Source organism: Xenopus laevis, chromosome 2S (genome assembly GCF_017654675.1).
Source record: "Xenopus laevis strain J_2021 chromosome 2S, Xenopus_laevis_v10.1, whole genome shotgun sequence".
Lineage (NCBI taxonomy): Eukaryota > Metazoa > Chordata > Amphibia > Anura > Pipidae > Xenopus > Xenopus laevis.
Window position 1 is genome coordinate 6451072 of NC_054374.1, and position 24872 is coordinate 6475943.

General features: G+C 38.9%; 1 protein-coding gene across 4 annotated transcripts in view; it reads left to right on the top strand.

Moving 5' to 3' along the window:
- Window positions 1–24872, top strand: part of LOC108709183 (cytospin-B-like) — a 167372-nt gene that overhangs the window by 107662 nt on the left and 34838 nt on the right. For all 4 annotated transcript variants that reach the window (XM_041583330.1, XM_041583332.1, XM_041583331.1 and 1 more), the window contains 3 exons: window positions 717–783; window positions 8124–8277; window positions 17770–17872. In XM_041583330.1, the coding sequence (XP_041439264.1) occupies window positions 717–783; window positions 8124–8277; window positions 17770–17872 (324 nt within the window). The remainder of the gene's footprint in view (window positions 1–716; window positions 784–8123; window positions 8278–17769; window positions 17873–24872) is intronic.

Consider the following 24872-nt stretch of genomic DNA (forward strand, 5'->3'; position numbering starts at 1 on the left):
AGGAATTGCCCCCACCTGTCCATGAAATAGCCTTTGAGTCAATTGTCCAATTACTTTTGAGCCCCTGAATGAAGTGATTGTGTTAAAAAAAGACTTTAGTTTCTCACATTTTTATACAATCTTTTTGTTCATCCCACTGAATTAAAGCTGAAAGTCTGTAGTTCAACTGCATCTGAGTTGTTCCATTTAAAATTCATTGTGGTGATGTACAGAACCAAAATTAGAAAAAAGTTGTCTCTGTCCAAAGATTTATGGGCCTAACTGTATTACAGTGGAACCCCCAATTTTACATTTTTCAGGGGACCAGAAAAAAATGGTGTAAAATCCAGGAAAATGTAAAATCAGGGAAATGTATTGTGCATAATATATAGGTGGGACCAGAAAAATTGAGGGAAAACTTAAAATCAGGGGATGTAAAATGGGGGTTCTACAGTATTTCAATAAATATTGGTAAAACTGGTAAACGTCTTGAAATTTTGGTGGCTTGAAAAATAATTTACTGCGGGGCCCAATAATATCTGATTACGACACGGTGCGGTGTAAATATAAGTCTGCAAAGAACTGGCAAGAAACACATCTCGTTCCTCTTCACTGGAAGATCCAAGGAACTGAATATTGGTCGTATTTGATGGCCACCAATAAATGTAGATGAATGGCTCCATACACTGAATTTTGCAATGTATGCCTGTTAATTATCTTATGTTTTCCTTTCACAGAGGCTTTCAGTAACCGGCAATAGCAAGTTGTCCGGCAAAGAAGCAGAGAGACAATTGGATAATGCAGGTAACGTAGCAATCAAAGCAGGGAACTTTCCCCAACCCACAATTCCTTGAATTAAGTCCAAAAGGCTTTTATTTGCACTTGTTGATGTTTGTGCATTGGATACTGTCCAGATTCAGTATTTAATTCTGGGGTTTTGTGAGGTCCGGATGTAGTTGTTTTCAGAGGAAATTCACAGATCTGAATAGGAATTATTGTTTTAAGACTGAGTACATTTGCATCTGCTCCATGTTTCCTCCCTGCTCTCATTTGCAAATATTATTTCTGGCCGATAAGATTTAAATGGTCTCCCAATGCAGGTTACTTGGAATTGTAATAAGCCTTGTGATTGCAACCCTCAGGGGAGGTCTATCAATATACTGTATATATATATATAAATTACAATGGCATGCTCCCGAAAATTCCCTTTCCACAATATTAAAGTCATGCTATAGGTTCAATGCATATATGTATTTAGTTCATGTTTATGTATATGTACTTGCCTAGTTATATTGGGAGATTTGGACAAACCCCTCCTTTTAAAATTCACTTCCATAGTAAATAATTAATCAACACACAAAAAAATTAATGTAATATAGGATATTATTTTGGCATAATTCATATGCGTAGCATATATAAATGGATAATACAATATATTACAATGCTACATACATGGAGAAATATTATATATAAGCGTATTTTGATATGAAGACATTTTCTGAACAATTATATTTGTAAAATGGAAATATTTTTGTCACACATGTATATACATTTTTGATTTCTTAAACTTGGAATATTGAATAAAAAAAAAGTATAAAATAAATAATATACAATACTACATACATGAAAATAATAATTATATATAAACCTATTTTGATGTGAACACTTTTTATGAAAAATTATATTTAAGATCTACATATTTTTACTATATATATATATATCTATATATATAGATATATATATATATATATATATCTATATATGTATATATATATATATATATATAATGTCCAAACAGTGAACGCACTCTTTCCGGGTTTCGAATATATAAATGGGTGCGTAGGTCAAATCTTTCAATATAAAATAGCAAATGGACCCGCACTCCATTTGCTATTATATATATATATATATATATATATATATATATATATATATATATATATATATATATATATATATATATATATATATACTTGCAAATGAGTATCCGCACTCCAAGGCCAATAGCTTCTTCAAAGGGAGGGGTGCATGGTAATTTTATATACACCAATTATTCACAGAGCAGCACTCCCTATTGTAAAAGTTAAATTAGTTATTGTTACATAGTATCTATGCCCGACGTTTCGGTCCCTCTTGGGACCTTTTTCAAGTTTTCCCTAGAAAAAGGTCCCAAGAGGGACCGAAACGTCGGGCATAGATACTATGTAACAATAAATAATTGAACTTTTACAATAGGGAGTGCTGCTCTGTGAATAATTGGTATATATACAGGGTCGTACAGGAAAACAAGTACAGAGGCCTACAAGGGTCGGCACGTAGGCATGTTAACCCTTCACACACATACATACATTATGGGATCCGTTATCCAGGAACCTGTTATCCAGAGAGCTCCAAATTACAGAAAGCCCGCAGACTCCCACAGACTCAATATTATCTTAATCCAAATTTTTAGACTTAAACCCATTCCCTTTCATAATTCAGTACTTCCTCAGAACCACCCATTGCTCTGTGCTCACTTTTTTCATCTCTGCACAAGACTTCCAAGAGGGAAATAAGAAGCAACATTGCAGTTAGGGTTCCTTTGCCAAAGTGCATGGCAGGCCAGTCCTGTATGCTCAAACATGGAAAAAAAATAAAGCTAACTACTCCTAAATAACTAGTAGTATTTTACTGTGAGATTATACTCGGACATTAGTGATGGCTTGGGCAGTGTTTATTCTACAGATTGAGCCTGATGATTGTTATTGTGCATTCTATGGATAGAGGGACCACACCAAAGAGGAAAAGTCATTATGGAACCAGGCTGGCCAATGACCCAAGCTATCACTATCACAATGTCCTTAGGTCCACAACGTAAGCAGCAGATTCAATTCCTACTGGAAGCACCAGGAACAATAAAGGGCCTAATGGGGATCCTGGTGTTTGCTGTTCTATGAATTTAAAACATATCTTGGGGCCCAAGGTTTGGAAGGTTATGACTTAAAATTAATTTCCTGTTATTTATGGACATTGGCAGTGGCATTGAAATCAACACGGAAGAACAACAAACACACAACACAACAATGAGGAACGTACACTAAAAGCCAGTGTTAAATTGTTCACCCACCCATAACATTGTATATATTATAGGTGTTTTACTGCTTCTGCTCAGGACATTACGGTCTTTCCCAGAGTAGTATTTTTCATCTCCTGTCCTGCCAATTATATTACTAGAATAGTAACTTCTTCCTGAGTATAAATAGCTATGAAATAGTGTAAAAAACATTCCTGTAATAGGTACGTATATTGCTTGCCTTTTAGTAATACAGGTATGGGATCCATTATCCGGAAACCCATTATCCGGAAACCCATTATCCAGAATGCTCCAAATTACAGAAAGGCTGTCTCCCATAGACTCCATTATAAAAAAAAATATAAAAAAATTTAAAAATTGTTCTTTTTCTCTGTAATAATAAAACAGTAGCTTGTACTTGATCCAAACGAAGACATAATTAATCCTTATTGGAAGCAAAACCAGCCTATTCTTTTTATTTAATGTTTATATGATTTTCTAGTAGACTTAATGAAGATCTAAATTACAGAAAGATCCATTATCCAGAAAACACCAGGTCCCGAGCATTCTGGATAACAGGTCCCATACATGTATACGATAAACAAGAACATGGACGGTCACTAGAGACTTTTATCTGTTGTAAGTTGAGAACGTTTAGTGGGAACTGCTCGACTCTAATACATTAATTTGCATCTATTAGTCTAAGGGGCAGAATTATCAAGGGTTGAATTGAAAATTAGAATTTGAAATTCAAATTTTCAAGTGTTTTTATGGTCAAAACTGTCAAATTCGACAAGGGAGTTATTCAAATTATATTCCAGTGTTTTAAAAAAATTTAATTGGATTTTCGAGATTTATCATATTCAAATTCGACTATTTGCCTCCTAAAACCTGCCGAATTGCTGTTTAAATCAATGGGAGAGGTCCAGGAATCAATTTTGAGTTGTTTGCTGCCTTCCTGACATTCAAGTTTTTCTAAATTCGATTTGAATTTGTTTCGAATTCGATTCCAGTTTTCGGGTTGATTCTATTAATCCAAGTTTTAAAAATTTGATTTTATTAATAAATTTAGATCGCTCGAATTTCGAGTTCATAGGCATTTATGGGAGTTTAAAAAAAACTCACATAAATTTGAAATTCGACCCTTGATAAATGTGCCTTTAAGAGATTCAGGGGTCTAGTAAAGGTCAGGTGTCTATATTTTGTGCTTTCTCCTAACTGCCAACCAAGCAGCATAAAACTGATACAAAATAATAGGAACCACTATTGGTCCAATAATGTTTGGCCCAGAATACAAGGGCTGCTTTGTGCTCCGTGCATTAAAACAACAGTGGTGTAATGTTCCAGACAGAAGCCGCAGTGTTCACACAGAGCTCAGGGATGGGAAAACAGTTCTTGAGCTTTAGGGAAGTCACCCTGAATCCAGTTCAAAGAGGCTCGGTCACAGCTGTACAATCTGAGCTATTTCTCTTGCAAGGAAAGAACACGACTTGTATTCCCTTTCTGCCATAAATCCCAGCAACGGCAGTTCCTGTTAGAAACTCAGTGTAAATATACTCGAGTAAGGCTTGGGAATACTGTTTTCTTATGACTTCCTTATACTGTGCGGAATTCTTCATATAGTTGGCTTTTTGTCGAGGATAAACAATCAGGGCCAGATTACCTGCTAGGCGCCTGCCTAGGCCCACCCAACTCTAGGGGCCCGGCCAGGAAAAAAAATTACCTATGAAATCTTTCAGGTTCTGGGCCCCCTAGCGTCACGGTGACGGATGGAGACGTTGTGGCGCGCGACGCCATTGCATCACTGGGGGAGGATCGCCAAAGGCAATAAAAGCCTGGGTGTGCGCAGGGAGAGCTGCAGTTGGCACTTAAACTTTACCTTGTTAAGAGCTCCTATATAAATCTGTGTTATGCCTTGCGCCCTATTTATTTTTCTATGATGCCTGGTCCATCAGTCTGTGCAGCAACAGCAAGTGCATGGCAGTGCCTGGGCAGAGTCAAAAAAAATTCCGTGCCTCTTTTCTATTTCCAAAATGTTGGGAGGTATGCGCTAGCACAGCAGTGCTTATTTTACAACTGTAACTTTAGGTGGTTTGAGGTGGGGGGCCCTTTTTAGTCTTAATCCGGCTCTGTAAACAATCCGCTCTGCATGTTTTTTCCCCCTGGAGAATTAATAGTACATGCTACATGCAAGAAGCTCTGCAATGCATTTGATAGAAAACGGTTCCTCCAGAAGTTATGATGCCACTATACTCACCTATTCCTTTAAACTAACACCGCTCCCCATTTTAACCCACTTGTAATCATAGCCACATATTCTTTTCTCTTATCTTAAAGAATAAAATTGCTTTGTGCATATTTCCCTGGAGCTCCTTACATGGCCACATTTCTTCTTCATATTGTACCTGGGCTGAAAATGTTGAAGAAACGACTTTATAAATGGAACATCTCCCCTACATCTTGCAGAACACTCTACACAGTGACTTTATGTCATAAAGTCAGTAGGGGTGGACGTGTCTAGGGGATTAAGGTCATGAAACATGAAACAACTTATTTTATTCAAAATGGGAATCCATACATCATAAAATGCACCATAGCATGTCATTTCCTACTAGATAATACTGCATCTGAATAATTCAATACTGTTATCAAAGGGCATGTAAAGTGTAAAATAGAATAAGGCTAGAAATGCTGTATTTTGTATACAAAACATAAACATGAACTTACTGCACCACAAGCCTAATCAAACAAATAATTTATGCTTTCAAAGTTGGCTACAGGGGGTCACCATCTTGTAACTTTGTTATACATCTTTGCAAGACCAAGACTGTGCACATGCTCAGTGTGATCTGGGCTGCTTAGGGATCGTCATAAACAAAGCTGCTTGAGTTCTGCATGGCTGGGAAGTAAGGCGGGGGCTCCCCCTGCTGTTCATAAGTATGAATGTTTCACTGCAGAGCAGTTAGGGATCGTCTGACAATTCCTATCCACAGCAGTAAATGAAGGGAGAATTTCACTGCATACAGTCAGGTTTCTTATAAAAACAGTACATTTTTTAATTCAAGTATATTGGAGATAGGTTTCTTTTTCATTCAAAAAAGTAAAAATGGGATTTTATTTTTTTTGCCTTTACATGCCCTTTAAGTGTGTGTACACACAAATCATTGGATCTGTGTAAGGAATGCCATTTTTGCTATTACTGCTTGTTATTCCCAACGTTTGTGTTGACTTTCGCAAAAATCCATGTGTTTCATCAATTTTCCATATGAATGTTCATCTTTCTCATTTATAAAGGAATGAGCATGTTTTCCTGCGCAGTACCATTAAAATGAATCCTGTTGCCCTAGAAACGGGCTCTTTTGTTCCCATTCTGATGTTGGTGCTCAGTTGTTATATGCAACATTCTACCAGCTGCAGATGGTATGGGCGGACACTCGCACCCAAAATTGTACATCTCGTAGCTGAAGTAATATAAATGAACATCAGATGATAAATATAGTCTTTATTTCTATAAAATTCATACATCCATGAAATGTTCTTTCTAATTCTCTGTAGCATCTGCAAACTTTTTGCACGTGTAACGTGATGTTTTCATGAGGGCAGCATGGTGGTTAGCAATGCTGTTGGGGTCTTAGGTTTAATTCCAGCCCTAGAACATTGTCCGCAAGGAGTTAGTATATATTTGCCATACTCGCAGCTTTTTTCAGCCCCTTCTCCACTCGCCTCATGGCAACAGCTCCCCTGTAAAAGCCCTGGAGGAGACCTGATACTTGTCACATTGTTTTAGGAAACAGACCCAGAGAAGAGACGCTGCTTTCAATAGCAAATACATTCAAAAATAACTTTAAAACTGTTAAGTTTTTTAGAATTATATTTTCTTTTACTGTGCAAAAATGTTTGGTTTGTGTGTAGAATGCTCTTTAAAGTGGACCTGTCACCCAGACACAAAAATTTGTATAATAAAAGTCCTTTTCAAATTAAACATGAAATCCAATTTCTATTTTTTATTAAAGCATTCGTAGCTGTTGTAAGCTCATTTAAAAATCTCAGCTGTCAATCAAATATTGTCTGCCACTCCTCTATGCCAGTGGCATAGAGGCGGGGCAGACAATTACTTTCACTTTCCATTCAGCACTTCCTACATGTCACTGCTCTCCCCACATTCCCCCGTTCTCTTCACCATTTAATTGTGTAACCAGGACATGGGGATGGACATCAGGTCCCCCATTTTCTTTACCATTTAATTGTGTAACCAGGACATGGGGATGGACATCAGGTCCCCCATTCTGGTGCACAAACAAGATTCTGAAATGATACAAGTCTTGTTTTAATAACAGTGTCCACAAAATGGCTCCTGCTATAATTTTGAAATCCCAGACTGAAGGAAGCAAGAATTAAATCATTTATATAGTGTAATTAAAGTTCATTTTGCTTGACTAATGTGATAAAATAGGATTTTTGAATAATTTTTTTAGTTGACGGGTCCCCTTTAAGCCAAATGAATGCAAAACAAATTAGACAGTTGCAATTTCTTTTTTATATTTCTACCAAACATTTTAATAGTATTGTAGAGTCTCTGTGTGTTTAATTCCCCTATAATGTCTTTGCTTCTTTTACTGCCACTCGGTTATTGAGAACAATTTTGCTGTTGATGAAAAAATAAAATGTTTTCGTAAAATCTCCACCAATGTCTCAGTCTAATGTAAATTGTCCCCAGGGTGCAACATTCTTGACTCTGCGTATTCACATGTTGGCTAAAATTATTTCAGTAGCCGTATGACGCAATATATTATTATCCGTCAACAATCTCTTTAATCCCCTGGGTGTCATGGCTCCAGCATTGCCTCATATTTGGTACTTCAGACATAACGCTCAATATAATGATTTGTGTCGGTGGGAGCAAATAACCTCCAGAACCTTTGCACGTAGATCAGATTTTAATTTTCTCACATTGATTATTAATTTAAAGGACAACTAAGTAATTAGGTAAACAATGCTGCACAGAGTTGGCAGGTGGGGGGTTACTTTTGACCAGCAGCCACGTGTTTTATGTTTTAGTAGAGATTATTAATAGTTGCATTTTCTTCTACAGATAACTTAAAGGGACAAAGAGACGGATTTACACCTGATCGGTTTCCTCGTAAGAGTCCATCGCTGGAGTCACTGAATACACATACAGCACTAAGCTTTGGCTCAAGAACGTCTCCAAGTGGCCCGGATAGCTGGAGTCATCAAAGTAAATTAAGGTGAGAACCCTATAAAGTTATGACCTCTAATCAGGGTGATCTAAGGTGTTGGGTTTCCGTATTTATCAAGCAACATGGATCCAACTGCAGATAAAGCTGGTCACACAAGGCCACTTTGTTTGCAATCTGTTCATCTGGTTATATTTATGTTAGGGATGCACCGAATCCATTATTTTGGATTCGGCCGAACCCTGCAACCTGCTGGTGGAACTTCCAGGCTGGCAGAAATTCTATGGTTCCCTAAGAACAAGTTGACAAGTTGTGATGATGTGCCAATCGATGCCAAGGGCTGTGTTGTTGAATGATACTGTAGATCTGATGAACGAAGTGACCCTCAGCTCACGGGAAGTAGAAACCAGCAATAAAGCAAACCAGGCGTTGACCACTCAAGGAATCCAAAAAGCTACAAAAAAAATTGTAAAAAACTAGGGATGCACAGAATCCACTGTTTTTGATTTTGCCGAATCCTTGCAAAAGGTTCGGCCGAATCCAAATCCTGCTGAAAAAGGCCGAATCCTGGATTCGGTGCATCCCTATAAAAAACAAAACTATTTTTGTTTAAAGCCCCATGTGTTTTGTACCCAAGAGGCATTATAGGCTGTAAGCAACAGATATGAACTTTAAAGTTACTGTCCCTGGCTAGAACAATTCATTATTGTACATTACTATTACATTATTCATTATTTTTGGGTATTAAGAAGATTCACCTTAGCGGTAGAGGCAATAACTTATTTTAAAATGGGACATTTTTTGTATATTCATCTTAAATACTCGGCTGCCCAGGGTTATGGGCTCCAATTTTAATAAGATCATTGGATACCTAGATAAAAACTGCCATCAATATTGGGTTTCCCAATTAATAACCCATAACTCAAGTTAAAGGAAAACTATACCCCGAATATTGTAGGTTTCCATAAAAATATATTGCATAAAAGGGCACATATGTAAAAGCCTGTTTTATCTAAATAAATCATTTTCTTAAAATTTTTTGTTAGTATGTGCCATTGGGTAATCCTAAATAGAAAAATAAGTACTTAAGCCACTTGATATAATATAAACTGTCTGTTGGTTAAGTATTTTTTATAGTTTTCCTTTAATACATATAGTCGTGTGTGAATGTACGTACTGTATCTTCCCCTTGTATTTAGTTCAGTAACATTGACTTTGCAGTCCATATCAGGTTATGATTTATTTTTTGAATTGTTTGTTTTGGGTTGTTTTTGCGGCTTTTTGCAATGTTTTTATAGCAATGTAATCTGATCCTTTAAAGGGATCCTGTCATCAGAAAACATGTTTTTTTCAAAATGAATCAGTTAATAGTGCTACTCCAGCAGAATTCTGCACTGAAATCCATTTCTCAAAAGAGCAAACAGATTTTTTTATATTCAATTTTGAAATCTGACATGGGGCTAGACATATTGTCAATTTCCCAGCTGCCCCTGGTCATGTGACTTGTGCCTGCACTTTAGGAGAGAAATGCTTTCTGGCAGGCTGCTGTTTTTCCTTCTCAATGTAACTGAATGTGTCTCAGTGAGACATGGGTTTTTACTATAGATTGTTGTTCTTAGATCTACCAGGCAGCTGTTATCTAGTTAGGGTGCTGCTATCTGGTTACCTATTTTGTTTGGCTGCTGGGGGGCAAAAGGGAGGGGGGTGATATCACTCCAACTTGCAGTACAGCAGTAAAGAGTGATTGAAGTTTATCAGAGCACAAGTCACATGACTTGGGGCAGCTGGGAAATTGACAATATGTCTAGCTCCATGTCAGATTTCAAATTGAATATAAAAAAATCTGTTAGTTCTTTTGAGAAATGGATTTCAGTGCAGAATTCTGCTGGAGTAGCACTATTAACTGATTCATTTTGAAAAACGTTTTTTTCCCATGACCGTATCCCTTTAAGAAATGCTCTTGATCGTTTCGTAGTGGTTATGGTTCTTTTTAACGTTTAAACACATTTTGCTCACCGTTACACCATAAGTCTCTTTTTGGCATGAAACTTGTAAGGCTTCAGAGTCGGCGTTATAATTAAAGTTTCAAATAAATATTTTTTCCAGAGTTTAGTGCCCATCACTTATTTTGTTTTTCTACAAACATGAAACCGTGCCTTATTTTCTGAAAAAGAAAAGGAAGTCGGAGCTGCTTGTTTTCCTTGGGACACCAGTGGCGATGACTGGAAACTGGTTGAATTTCATGACTTTTAGCCTAAAGTACCACTACTGTGCCATGTAGAATTTAACCAAAGTTTGACACTGCTTTAGCCTGTTAATTCACAGATGGGGCAGATTTTGCAATGAAAATGCTTACTTTTACATTTCTATGCCAAAATCCTCCCATCCATCAATAGACAATGAAGTATGACATGGCCCTAAGTAGAATTTACTTTGTTTTCCTATAAATATAAACAGTGAGGCGTGCTTTACATTTGTATTTATTTATCCTTCTGGCAGCCATGATTGCACTCATCACGTAACTATATATATATATTTTTTTATTTTTTTACAAAAATGACATCACCATGTGGTCTCATCACGAAAAACCCCAGTCCATGGGTTGCCAAATATGGAATACTCAAAATAAGTGAAGGAAATCCACAATTAATGAATGCAGTAGCAGAATAGTAAAACAATATAAAAAGTATTTATTAGGACATGTATAGCCTAACACGTTTTGTGCCAAATGGGCACTTACTTATAAGCTGAGATAGTTTCCCAGGGTCAAAAGGAAGGGTGCGTGCACACAAATATCACATCCACCATCTTGGTGATGTTTAAGAAAAAACATGGTGGTGCCAAATACAGTCATGGAGAAGTTGTTTGTTCAAACAGGAGGGTCTATCGGATGGGCAAATATACTAATGCAGTGTTGCTTTGTCCTTTAAGTTTCTCTCTAACATAGAAATACAACTGAAAAGTGAATACAGCTAAAAAGCTTGTCCAGTAATCTGTTCATTGACATCATCTTGATCTGGAGTTGTCTTTGTGGTGGGATTTAATTGCTAGAGTTTGCAGCCATCCCCAATTTTACTGCAATGGAGCTTTACAAAAGGAAACTGAAAAGGTACACCCTATGCATTTAATGGCAAATGAAACATGTTATAATCTCACTCAGTATAATGCATGTAATATAAGACGTACTAATACTACTTTAAAAAAAGAGGGTCTGGGCCAGCCAGCCTTATCATGATGCCTCAGGTCTTTATATAGTCATGCTTTAATTTGCAACAGAGAAACATGATTTCTCCTACATCAGGGCCATTCAATCAGTAGCCTGAAGATGTTCAAAACCACAAAGTCCACCGTGCACCATCAGGGGATTCTGCCAGTTGTAGTTCAATAACAGCTGGAGCATTGTTTTATGAATAAAATATACCACTATAGGCCGTTCTTGCTTTCCGACAAAGTATCTGTTATGCTGGACAGACAAATTCTCAAAGTTATGAATTCCAGCAGTCAACGTCTTTGACAGATGGAAAAAGATGTTTCTTCTCATTGAATAACAACTTTGCCTACATCCTTCCCACTGCAAAAATAAAGCAGCCATCCATCCATCTGGCCAAGTCTTCATTGTACACTGGAGAATTAAAGGAATTTAAATGCATCTTAGAAAAAACTTCCTTCTATTCTGCAGGAAGAGCCTGGAATTAAGCTGGTACTGGGTGTAAGTAGGACGATTTTTGCACTGAAAGCTTCAAAACCTTGACCATGTCCCATAAATAACAACTTTTGTTTTTTTTGTGTTAGAGGACATTTCCGCTCTATGAATCCATGAACTGGAGGCATCTTTTATCTTTAAGAGTTGTACTGGAATTCCTGTCTGTCCACACAAGGAATTACTTCTCAAATACTTTTGAAATCAGGGATACTCACTACAGGATCCTTCCAAGTATGTTTTGCCTGGAAAACATCAAGTTTTACTTAAATATTTCCCACACCCAAATAACATGAAAAAAACCCAAATATATTAATAAGCAAATGCATTTTTCAAAAATCCAGACTCTCAAGATAAATCCATCACCACTTGCAGTAGAGCTTACAGTCAGGGGGCCTATCGGCTCCCAGCCGGGAGTAGTCAGGACCAAGGAGGAAGCTTTAGGGTTAAAAGTCAAAGAAAGCAGTACAGAAGGGTTCAGGCAAAAACGTAATCCAATTCCAGGCAAGAGTTCAAAGGCAGGCAGAATATATACAGAAACAAAGTCCAGGCGAGGGTCAAAGTCCAAAAATCTAATAGGAATTATAGAGCACCCAGGAACATTAGCAAACTAGTACTATACTTGGGCATTGAACCGGCGTCCTCGGCATCCTTTTATTTGAATTTGCCTCTGCTACCCACGTCGTAGCTATGGACACCGCCATCTTTGATTTGCCGTCGCCGCCGGAGGACGCGCCAACTTGCGCTTGTGACACTAAGTTCCTGACTACATTTACAAACAAACTAGGGTTAGTTTTGTTATTCAAACGTTATTGAAGATTAAATGGCTAATGGTGAACCCTCATCCTGGTGGGCCCAAGGAAATGTCCCTTTTTGCCCATTTATTATTATTATTTGCTTCAAGCTAGGAATCACACGGGTACCATTTTTTCTGTATATACACAGGGATCATCTTGGCTGCCTTGTTCTGTGTTTCCTCCCATTCTGACTCTCTAATGTTTGTGTAGGACTAAATTATCTGATGACTTTTGAGATATAATTGTATCATCTTCCTCTCATGCATTTTCCATTTGTAAAGCAACTGTCATTTGATCTCTCTCTGTGGACCTCTGGTGATGTCATCATATATGAAAGTTAAAATTAAGTTAGATTAAACTGATTTGGACATATTGATGTTATTTTAATCGGTACAATGTGCCACCTGCTTGCAGCATGGGTCATAGTCTATAAAGTTCTCTGGTGGGTCACTAGATGTGGGTGAAATTAAATTATGAGCTCCTTACTCAACATGGAAGATAGAAGATAGCATGGAAGCCAAACTCAAGCATCAGAGACCAGTGACTTATCCACTGAGCGACCCTTAAGAACAGCCAGTATGGTTGCTAAGCTGTAGGATTCTGGCAACTGAAGCCCTTGGCTCATTGGCTATTTTGTCTTTAATAATTTCCCATAGGTATAAATGTGCAGAGTGAATTGTCATGGTTGCTTGTTACAGTATATGGATCAGTAGTTGTCAGGCCTGTTTGGTTTAGGCCCCCTTATAGGTCCAACCACTGGTTACAGATAAGGAAAATGATCAATGTATCGGGAATCAGCCATAACTCAAACACACCCATTTCCATGTTTGGAATTGTATTCCGCATTTTATGTCGGTAGAATCACTGCAGAAATGGCCAAGGAGCACTCCATTAACCCCAGATATGCCAGTTAGAGCACAGCACATATGGTCAATGAGCACTCCTTTAACCCGAGACATGCCAGTAAAATCACTGCAGAAATGGATAGATTGAAAGCATTACCCTACCCAAGCCACAAACTTTTATTCTTTCTCACTGAAACTTTTGTTAAAACAGGGAGGGGTGGTGTCTGGGCGCCTTATTTATGTTACTGGAACATAAATATATATAAAATCTTACCCCACATTTTACCATAATTGATCTGCAGTCTACTAAGAAGTAAGAATACTGGGTGGTGGCACAGTTGGCTACTTGGGGAGATTAGTCGCCCAGTGACAAATCGCCTCTTCTGCTGGCGACTATCTCCCTGAAATGCCTTCCCGCTGGCTAGAATGTGAATAGCCGGCGGGATGGCTCTCAGATCGCTTCATTTTTCCGAAGTCGCCTCACGAGGAAACTTCGGGCGACTTTGGATAGCCAAAGTGATCCAAGTGCCATCCAGCCGAAGATTTAGATTTAGGGGAGATTAGACGCCCGAAGAAAAGGTGATTTGTCACCGGGTGACTAATCTCCCTGAATAGTCACATGTGCCACCACCCTGACTAACACTAAGGGGGGAATTCACAAAAGTGTCAGTAAAATAAGTAACCCAGAAGTACAAATTTGTAAAATGTCGTACGAACGGCAAATTCACAAAGGCAGATGTTACCATCTCTGAATGTCTCGTAAGTCTGTCAATTTTCTAAAATGTCGTATATCTTTTCATCGTACAAACGACATTTACCAAGACTTTTTAAAAGACAATTTGACTGACATTTTAATTTTGGAGAGCCTAAAGTGTCTGAAAAATTGTCGGTAAAAAAAATGAGTTTACGAGTAATTCATAAAAATGTCGGGAAAAGTGGCGCCGAAAAAACCACGCCCACTTTTAACGACACTAATTCAAAAGTGTCGTACATGTCGGAAAATTGGCGGAGAAATGCTCTGTGAATTTGTCGGCTGTTGCTACAACACTTTCTACGACATTTTAAAGACATTTTTTCATTCCTGACACTTTTGTGAATTCCCCCCTAAGAGTAACACTAAGAAGTGTGTCTAGAAAATCAAGTTTTGGGATTTAAATCACTGGCAGGTTAAGACCTCCCTGTCAGTGATTTAAATCCCAGTTCCACAGCTTGGGAACCACTGTTATAAATCCACGGTGGGACCCAGTGGTCCTTGGCTCTCGTGGGACCTGACGGCCCAGACCCGCTTCCTATTTTAAGCACCGTCCTGGACTCTCCCTACCTCTCTCTGTGGCTCCAATGCTGCCCCTCCCTCCCTCCTCGGCTGTAATGGGGGGCTTGGGGAAGGCAGAGAGTGCTTGTGACTGGGGGTCCCTAAGGCAGCAAACCCAGTGGGCCCTGGGCCCCCCACTCTGATGCTGTATAGATGAACATAATTTGTAGCCTGAAAATTGGTTGTCTTCTTTTACACAGAGCAGGCAAAATGGTGGCTGGATAAATAATCCGAAATAGTAGAATTTTTTTATTTGACATACTGGGATTTGTTATCACTGTATTTTTAACTAAGACACTGCAGTAACGTAACTATGATCACGGGGGCCCGGGTGCAGGCAGAGTAGCCGGCACCTCCGCCCCCAGACCCAGTTTTCAGCGTTTGTGCGACTGCACCCCCGAACCCCAATAATAAGCCTCTGGCCTTCTGAACATCAGAATTTATTGTGGAAATTAACCAGTGTCCATCTCTCATATGACTTTGCATTATTAGTGAAACCATTATGCTTTTTCCATTTGTGTGTTAATTAAAATGCTCATATTATACTAATTAGGCCTTGTTGTGTAAGGTCAGAAACCTTGTGGGATTAAGCTCATATTTTTATTGATTCCATTCATTTTTTCTTCTGTTGTTCTATTTCTGTTTTGTAGCCTTTGCCTGGGATGAGCTAATTGTTTGTGAAAGATCATTTTACTCCTTTTCCCTGGTAATTGCCTAATCAAACCTTTATTAATGCCCGACCAAGGAGAAAAATACTTTGTAATATTGTGTTAAACTAAAATTTATTAGGATATGAGATGACAGGGTGAAGATGTTATAACAGCCATTTCGGAATAATTGCAACTTTGTGTTAATGGGTAACAGATAGTACTCCTGCATGTAATTATACTAGGGATGCACCGAATCCAGGATTTGGTTCGGGATTCGGCCGTTTTCAGCAGGATTCTGAATTACAGTAGGCTGAATCCTTCTGCCCTGCCAAACCATATGCAAATTAGGAGAGGGGAGGGAAATTGTATCACAAAACAAGGAAGTAAAAAACTTTTCCCTTCCAAATTAGGATTTGGTTCGGCATTCGGCCGAAACTTTCCCAAAGTATGTGGGGGTTTGGCCAAATCCAAAATAGTGGATTCGGTGCATCCCTTAATTATACATAGTGGAAATATATTGCACTTTTAATGCAGGGCTTTCTTTAGGGGGTATAAGTGGGACCTGAAAGGGACTCCATAGGAACTTAAAAGGATCCTGTCATTGGAAAACATGTTTTTTTCAAAACTCATCAGTTAATCGTGCTACTCCAGCAGAATTCTGCACTGAAATCCATTTCTCAAAAGAGCAGCAGCAGTATGTCTTCATACTTCCTAACAATTCAGACAATAAAATCTGTAAAGAACTGAGTCTCCTTTAGATAAAGAAATTTTATTACAGATTTTTTTATATTCAATTTTGAAATCTGACATGGGGCTAGACAATTTGTCAATTTCCCAGCTGCCCCTGGTCATGTGACTTGTGCCTGCACTTTAGGAGAGAAATGCTTTCTGGCAGGCTGCTGGTTTTTCCTTCCCAATGTAACTGAAGGAGTCTCAGTGGGACCTGGATTTTACTATTGAGTGTTGTTCTTAGATCTACCAGGCAGCTGTTATCTTGTGTTAGGGAGCTGCTATCTGGTTACCTTCCCATTGTGCTTTTGTTTGGCTGCTGGGGGGGAAAAGGGAGGGGGTGATATCACTCCAACTTGCAGTACAGCAGTAAAGAGTGATTGAAGTTTATCAGAGCACAATTCACATGACTTGGGGCAGCTGGGAAATTGACAATATGTCTAGCTCCATGTCAGATTTCAAAATTGAATATAAAAAAATCTGTAATAAAATTTCTTTATCTAAAGGAGACTCAGTTCTTTACAGATTTTATTGTCTGAATTGTTAGGAAGTATGAAGACATACAAAGGGCGATCGTTTCCAAAACACTTTACATGTAGCCTATCACACGTTAGAGGGCACCCTACCCACATTATTATCCAGTAAAGTTGACCTGCTGCTTAGGAATACATTATATTTCCCCATAATAAGTGGGATTGCATCTGGGCATTAACTCATAACAACCAATTAGTGATTAGCTTTTATTTCAGTCAGTTGCAGGAAAAACAATAAAAACAAATATCTAATTGGTCGCCCTGGGTTACCGTCCAGGTGAGAATTTGCCCATTGTTTAGAAAAAGCTCCCTTTCGGGGGAATGTAATAAAAGTTGGCAACGGAAAAATTATTAGCAATGCGAAAAGTTATGCCTATGCGCAAACAAATTTTGCTTTGCGCGAATTTAATATAGCTTTTTGCGACCACTGCGAATTTTATAGTTTGCGCCAGTGTGCAGTCAATGTAATAAAACGTCTTACTGAAAAAGTCGTTACGTTTGCTCCAAAAGATTACGACACCTTCAAGCACGTCTCAAGAGGGCGCAATTAAAATTCGCAATGCAGTAACAGCAAGGAACAATATTACATTGCGACATGTGGATTTTTATTCTTATTGGTGCGAATTGTTTTTCTCTTTGCGACTTTCCCCCCTTTGACTTCTAGTGGTAGTGTACTGTGTGAGTCAACAGTAACTCTCTAGGTGCGCATTTTCTTTACTGCATTTGCTGCGATGGGCCCAGGTGCACCCGACGGTCCCCAGGTAGATACTCCACTGTGACTTAATTTTAAACACATGCACTTATTTTCCCATTGCAGTATGGCTACCATCAAAAACGTTTGGTCCTCAGATGCCAATAGGACCTATTGGGCCCCCATGACTTATCAAATAAAAGGCCACTAAGAATGCGTCGCTGTGCCAAGCTGCAAGACTTACACTGCATTAATCCTCATCGGTTCCTTCTTATTTTATCTACAGTGTGGAAAGAAAGGACCCACTAGCTGCATTGGCGAGAGAATACGGTGGTTCCAAGAGGAATGCTCTACTGAAATGGTGCCAAAAGAAAACTGAGGGGTACTCGGTAAGTAAACCCCCAATTTAGAAAAACCCAGACAGACGCATGTAAGGGATTGACCTGATGCCCTGGAGTGGCATTTTGTCTTTTCAAAACAATTGTTTCAACTTCCAGATTTCTCTTTTGACAAGGGAATAAGGTTAACTGACAGTTGCCAATATAGTGGGAATTGTGGTGCTAAATAAGCAAATATCAACAGAATAATGCTAGAAATGCTGTATTTTGTATATTAAACATAAACATGAACTTACTGCACCACAAGCCTAATCAAACAAATGATTTATGTTTTCAAAGTTGGCAGCAGGGGGTCACTGTTTTGTAACAAGACCAAGACTGTGCACATGCTCAGTGTGGTCTGGGCTTCAGATGGGAGGTTAAGCTTAGGGATCGTTATAAATTATAAAAACAGCACAAGTCACATAATATCTGCCATAGAAGCTGATATAGCAAGACAGATTAATGATCAGAAAATATAGACTGCACTGGGTCTGCGGATACAAATCTCTACACAGTTGCCGGCTGCTTTACAGGTAAACAAACAAAGCTGCTCGAGGTCAGGGAAGTAAGATGGGGAGCCCTCCCCCTGCTGTTTGAAAGTATGATCGTTTCCCTGCAGAGCAGTTAGGGACTGTGTGAATGTTTCCTATCCACAGCAGTCAGAGCAAGTAAATGAAAGATTTCACTGGATACAGCCGATTTTATTATAAAAACAGTACACATTTTTTAATTAAAGTATATTGGAGATAGATTTCTTTTTCATTAAAGAAAGTAAAAAGGGGATTTTATTTTTACATGCCCTTTAAGTTTATGGGAGCATCTGTCTATACATGTAAACAATTAATTTGTGTTTGACTGGTGTTAATGCCCTGCTTAACGACTTATTGGATTTGGAGAAGCAGAATAATTCGCTTACTGAATTGTTATGGATTTTTTTAAGGTCCCCTTGGGCGGCTTGTTGTGTTTATCCTGTTGCTAGCAACACATTTCTCCTGGAAACTGCAAAAGATCCATGAGTCTTGAGTGCTGATTATTTTGCTATTTTGACTTCCCTTAATTTTAGCTATGGAACTTCCTGTTGTTTCTAAATAACAACACAGTATATTTCCCATAGAACAGACTGTAATTAATAAGCTCATATTTAAAAGAGATGCACAGCCCCTAATTTAATACACATGGAACAAATTGCTCTAAAATATTACTGTGAAAATTATGTTATGAAGTGATGGGCGAATGTTTCGGCTGGTGCGAATTTGCTGTGAATTTCTGTGTTTCGCCACCGGCGAATACATTCGTGAAACTCCCAAGAAAATTTGTGAGCGACAAAAGTTGCTCGCATCAAAATCGCTGTGCGCCAACACTATTTGGATGCCCATTGACTTTAACGTCAGCGTCAAAATTGAGGCAGGCGTCAATTTTTGAGTTTCACAAATTTTTTGCCGTTTCGTGAATTTTTTTGCCAGTTGGGACTGGTCTAGCAAACTGAACAGCAGGTGGCGGTGGTGTTTTTCATTCATAATATTAGCAGTGTAAAAATGGTTAATGTCTTAAAAACTAGAAAATTGCAAAAGAACTGGAAAAAGTAATTTTACATTCATTTGTTAAGTGGGTTAACATTTCCTTTAATGACTTCTGACATCTTTATTAGAGATGCACCAAATCCAGAATTCAGTTCTGGAGTCAGCCTTTTTCAGATTTGGTCCAATCTAAGCTCCTGGAGCAGTGATCCCCAACCAGTGGCTCGTGAGTAACATGTTGCTCTCCAACCCCTTGGATGTTGCTCCCAGTGGCCTCAAAGCAGGTGCTTGTTTTTGAATTCCAGGCTTGGAGGCAAGTTTTGGTTGCATAAAAATCAGGTGCACTGCCAAACAGAGCCTCAATATAGGTTGACAATCCACATAGGGGCTACTAAATGGCCAATCACAGCACTTTTTTGGCACCCCAAGAAAATTTTTCATGCTTGTGTTGCTCCACAACTCCTTTTACTTCTGAATGTTGCTCACGGGTCCCAAAGGTTGGGGATCCCTACCTGGAGGAACCAAATCTGAAACTTTAAAATCAAGTGACTTCAAGAAAATTGTGATTTATTTTTTTTCTGTACACTGTGCTTGTGGTTCTTTTTAACCCTTCCTTCAACTCATTTGCATATACAAATGAGGGTTCAAATTGGGTTTGTAAAATAATTAGTGGATTCAGTGCATACAAAAAACATCTGTGAAGTGACTATTGGTTTACTTGTGTAACAATTTAGTTTCCCATAAGTAGAACATTCTATTGCTACACCCTGTCTATGTATCATCAGTAGAGATTAGTCACGGGTGGCGCTCATCTGGAGAGTTCATTGTAAAATGATTCTGTTATCTTGAGACAATGTGCGTTAAATTAAGAAATAGCCGTATACAATGAGTTATACATTAAACATTTGCCTTTCCTTTCTGAACATGATGTATGTTGGCACTGGAGTAGTTCTTCCAAGCTGAGTCATTGCAGATTGAATAGAAATGCTTTCTAAATTTAGTGAAACACTAAAAATAAACCAAACCGTCATCATAGTTTTATATAGGAATAAACCAAAAATCATCTGGGTAACCTGATAAACTGCCAGACTGGTTTGCACCACGATTGAAACTGGAGCAGCCCATTCTTTCCTTGCCTTTAAACGAGAAGGAAAGTTGTCTTGCACTTGGGGGTGCCAAATATTAGGCACCCCCAAGTGATTATATTTACTTACCTGAAACCCCGGACCACTGCTTCAGATGCGCAGTAGAACGAAACAGCCGACTTTTTAGTTAAAGTTCGGATTTGCTCAACCGCACGAAGAAAGCGGAAGCCAGAAGAGGATCGCTCTGTGGTGCTCACTGGTATAACCCCGGGCCGGTGCAGTTTTCTGCTGATAGGAGCACCAGCCCGGGGGTTTTAGGTAAGTAAATAATCACTTGGGGGTGCCTTACATGTAAAACGACTTTCCTTCTCCTTTAGCATAAAATTATAAGGTTCATAAAACTTTTGCCAGAAAATAACTGAAATTAGTTGGGTATAGAAACTGTCTTTTATTAGTAGGAGTATAATTAATTTTACATTTAGGAAAAGGGTACAACTCAGTTGTTATCATACCCCCATCACACCCACAGCTGGCCTAATTCTCTACACTTTTGCATCTGGCAGAGCAAATTTGGGTGTGGCCAGGTTGGGTCTTCTTTGCCAAACATGTGCCATTTATTTAACCCTGAAATGTTGAGATTTGGTTAATTTTTCTATGCCAGTACCTTTTTGTACAAATGGTTAGAGAACGACAAGGTGCTCCTGAATTAATTGTAAAGTTACTCACCAAACAGTGAAAGTGGTCCAGGTGTACCAGCCCCAGACCCCCAGCTTCGGGGAGTGGTACAGCAGAAGAAACAGGGCTGACCGGCACTCAAATGGATCCACAAGACCAGAGATATTCAGTTAAAAGATACATTTATTAGTAGAAAAATTTAAAAAAAATGATTAAGCACCCTGAAGGGTGTGAAACGCGTAGGGTGGATGGAGATGAAGCCATAATTTTTAATTTTTCTACTTATAAATTTATCTGTTAACTGAATATCTCTGGTCTTGTGGATCCGTTTGAGTGCCAGTCAGCCCTGTTTCTTTATCTTCTGCAGTACCTTTTTGTAACCTTGTGTAGCAGTGGCCTCACTAGAGGACCATGGACCTGGTTGCAAGACTTGTACACGTCCCCCTTCCCTCTGCTGGAATATTATGAGGACTTTACTCTTGTCTGGACTAGATAGATGTTTGGGCTTTTTAAAAGGCTTAACAGAAGAATGAGAATCCGAATCCGAACTAAAACAAGATAATGAATGCAGATATACCACTGAATAGGGTTTGTGTGATTTCCCAATATATACAGGAACCAGAACATGAGTAGGGGATTGAGCTTCTGCAGGATATACAGGTAGCTGCTTTTCTGCCTTGTACATTGGCATAAGAATGTCTCCATAATAGTTTTTTATAAATTTCCAAGTACGTGAATATCTCCAGACTAGGGATACTTGTGGAGCTCCCAGTTAGTAGTAAGCAATGAGTGGCCATGTCAAACACCCTACAACAGACAAATCTAAATACCACTGACTATTCTATTTATGTATCAGGTGTACATCTTCTCCAACAAGCTCATTTCCACTTGAGAGAATAACGGTTCACGTGGTCAATTAACAATGCCAGTTGGTCCCGATAGTGGTTGGCTTTCATCGACATGTGATCAGCTCACGGGCTGCGGTAAACAGTTAAGGAACCTAATCTCATCAAATGCATCTTGGCCAACATAAAAAGATTACAACCTCTTGCGGTGCCACTATCTGTGTTTTTACCGGTATGGAAAGCCCTTCATTTTGCCGTTTGACTGTTAGCATATGCGGTAATGATGTCATTAGCCAGCGGGAAGAGATGCCAATCTGCCAGTCTTTCTTTGCTTTTCGTGGAGTCCATCTGTCAAGTGGCCAGAAGCTTTTCGGATGAATGTTTAGTGCTGTTGTTTTCTTGCTGTGTTGGTGTCTTCGTACTGATTCCATTCCTGGGTGCACTGGATGACTCTGGAGTTCAGCTCCATAAATCAAGTTTATAGAGTAATGTTTAGGGAAGCTCCTTTGCTGCATAGATCAGTCAGTGTGTCTGGTTGAGCATTTTTGTCCATCTGTCCCTGCTCTGTGTGCGTCAAACAGGTTTTCATTGCACCTTAAACCAGATTTTTTTTTATCCGATGTGAGGTGCAAAACTAAGCCAGTGCTTTTTAAATGAGCATTAATGTCCCTTTGCATTTGCAGTTGTGTCCGGGGTCTCTGTAAATGACCGTTGTGACCCTTATGCTCTACAACAAAAGTATTTGTAATTGCACCATATAGCTCTAAAAGGTTGCTTCTCCCACGGCTGCTTGCCTATAGAATCATTGATTTTCTTACATCCAAGAGACCACACAGGTATCGTCCAACTGTAAATACTGTTTAGCCTCAATTTTTTTATTTTCTGCAAGCCATCCAATTAGCTTCCTAGTTCTTCACTGAATTTCTTTTCTTTCTTCGGTCCTACCATCCGGTAGATATAGAGCCCCATCTCCATCTTCTTTCCTTTCTTTTACGTGGACCTTTGATATTCACCATATAACTGTTATTATTTGTCTATTCTGTACAAATTTATAAAAAATGAAAAAACTTCCAAAAAAATCGTTAGTACTACCTACCTTCAAGCCAAAACAATATGTCTACCCTCATAATTTAAATCTTCTATCCATCTATCTAATTTAGTTGCACGTCTCTGCGCTCCCTCCAGCTCATTAAAGGAGAAGGTTTAGCATTTTACACTTGGGGGTGTCAAAAGTTAGGCATCCCCTAGTGAATACTTTTACTTACCTGACACCCCGGGCCAGCGGTCCTATCAGCAGAAAACTGCACCGGCCTGGGATTCTTCTTGCGACCAACATGGAGAGATGCTCTTTGTTATGTTTTGGTAGCCGAGAATGAGTAGACTATAATAGTGCTTTATTAACAGGCTCATGCAGCCATTACACAACAGTAAGCAACTCTAACGCCACAAGCTGTATAGAAAGTATGCACAGTATAAGTCTTGAGCACAGTGACATCTACAGGCCATTTGTATAAACACTACACTCTCTTCCTGCATCTTTTGGTCTTCTCTTTAACGAAAAAGCCGCCTATTTTGCTCTACTGCGCATGCGTTTGCCCTGGAAAATTTCAAAACCAGTGAAGCAGGAAGAGGATCTCTCTGTGGTGCTCGCTAGAAAAACCCCCGGGCCGGTGCGGTTTTCGGCTGATCGAAGCACCGCCCGGGTTGTTAGGTAAGTAAAAACGTAACTTTTAGCACCCCAATTGTAAAATGATATTCGTTTTCCTTTAATATCCTTCCTGAGAACTGGAACCCAGAACTGATCTGCATACTCCAGGGGAGGCCTTACCAGGCAGTTTATTTAATATTATTTTGGAATAATCAGGGTGAGGGTTGATGTAGCTGAGTACGTTGGGCATTACTGATGTATAAGAAGTGTCGCTGGATCCACTGGACTGATGAATGGGACTGTTTTGTAGTTCTTATAAAGCAAACAGGACATGTGGGATGTTTGGCATTCTCCGCTTTTCATTATATTCTGCTATCGAAGAGTGGAAAACATTCCAGCTTTCCTGAGAGAATCCTTGGGTACATCTCAGAGGAATGTCATAAGGACACAAACATGAATCCCAACAGGTAGAACTGGATCTTCAGCCTATAATAACAGGAACAGTAAAATACAGCATCCTACCTTATTGCTTTTTTTGTTTATTTTTTAATGTGCATTTCATGGGAAAAAGAATCAGATCAGTTGTGCTATAATCGAAAACCTAATCTTGGAAGAAGGAAAATATACAAACCAAGTGGGACATGGGAGAAACGACAAATTACCATGTAATAAATTCAACATGAAAGGGACACATTATGTCGTGAGATCACTTAAGGCAGGGATCCCCAACCTATAGAACCCGTGAGCAACATTCAGAAGTAAAAGGAGTTGGGGAGCAACACAAGCATCAAAAATGTTCTTGGGGTGCAAGTTTTGTGATTGGCCATTTAGTAGCCCCTAAGTGGACTGTCAACCTACATTGAGACTCTGTTTGGCAGTGCACCTGTTTTTTATACAACCAAAACTTGCCTCCAAGCCTGGAATTCAAAAATAATCACCTGCTTTGGGCCACTGGGAGCAACATCCAAGGGGTTGTAGAGCAACATGTTACTCACGAGCTACTGGTTAGGGATCACTGACTTAAGGAATAATAGCGAGGGTAGTTTGAGGTACCTTTGTTATTACTCATTGCTTTCCATTGCTGTCAAAAGCATATAAGCATGGATTTCTAACAATAATACGAAATCACAGCCATCCTACATAATGTTAGAATATTTCAAAAGCCCTTACCTTTCATAGAGTAGGCTGAAAAACATCAGCAAAGGCTGATAATTAGGTGATAATTATGTCACCACGAGT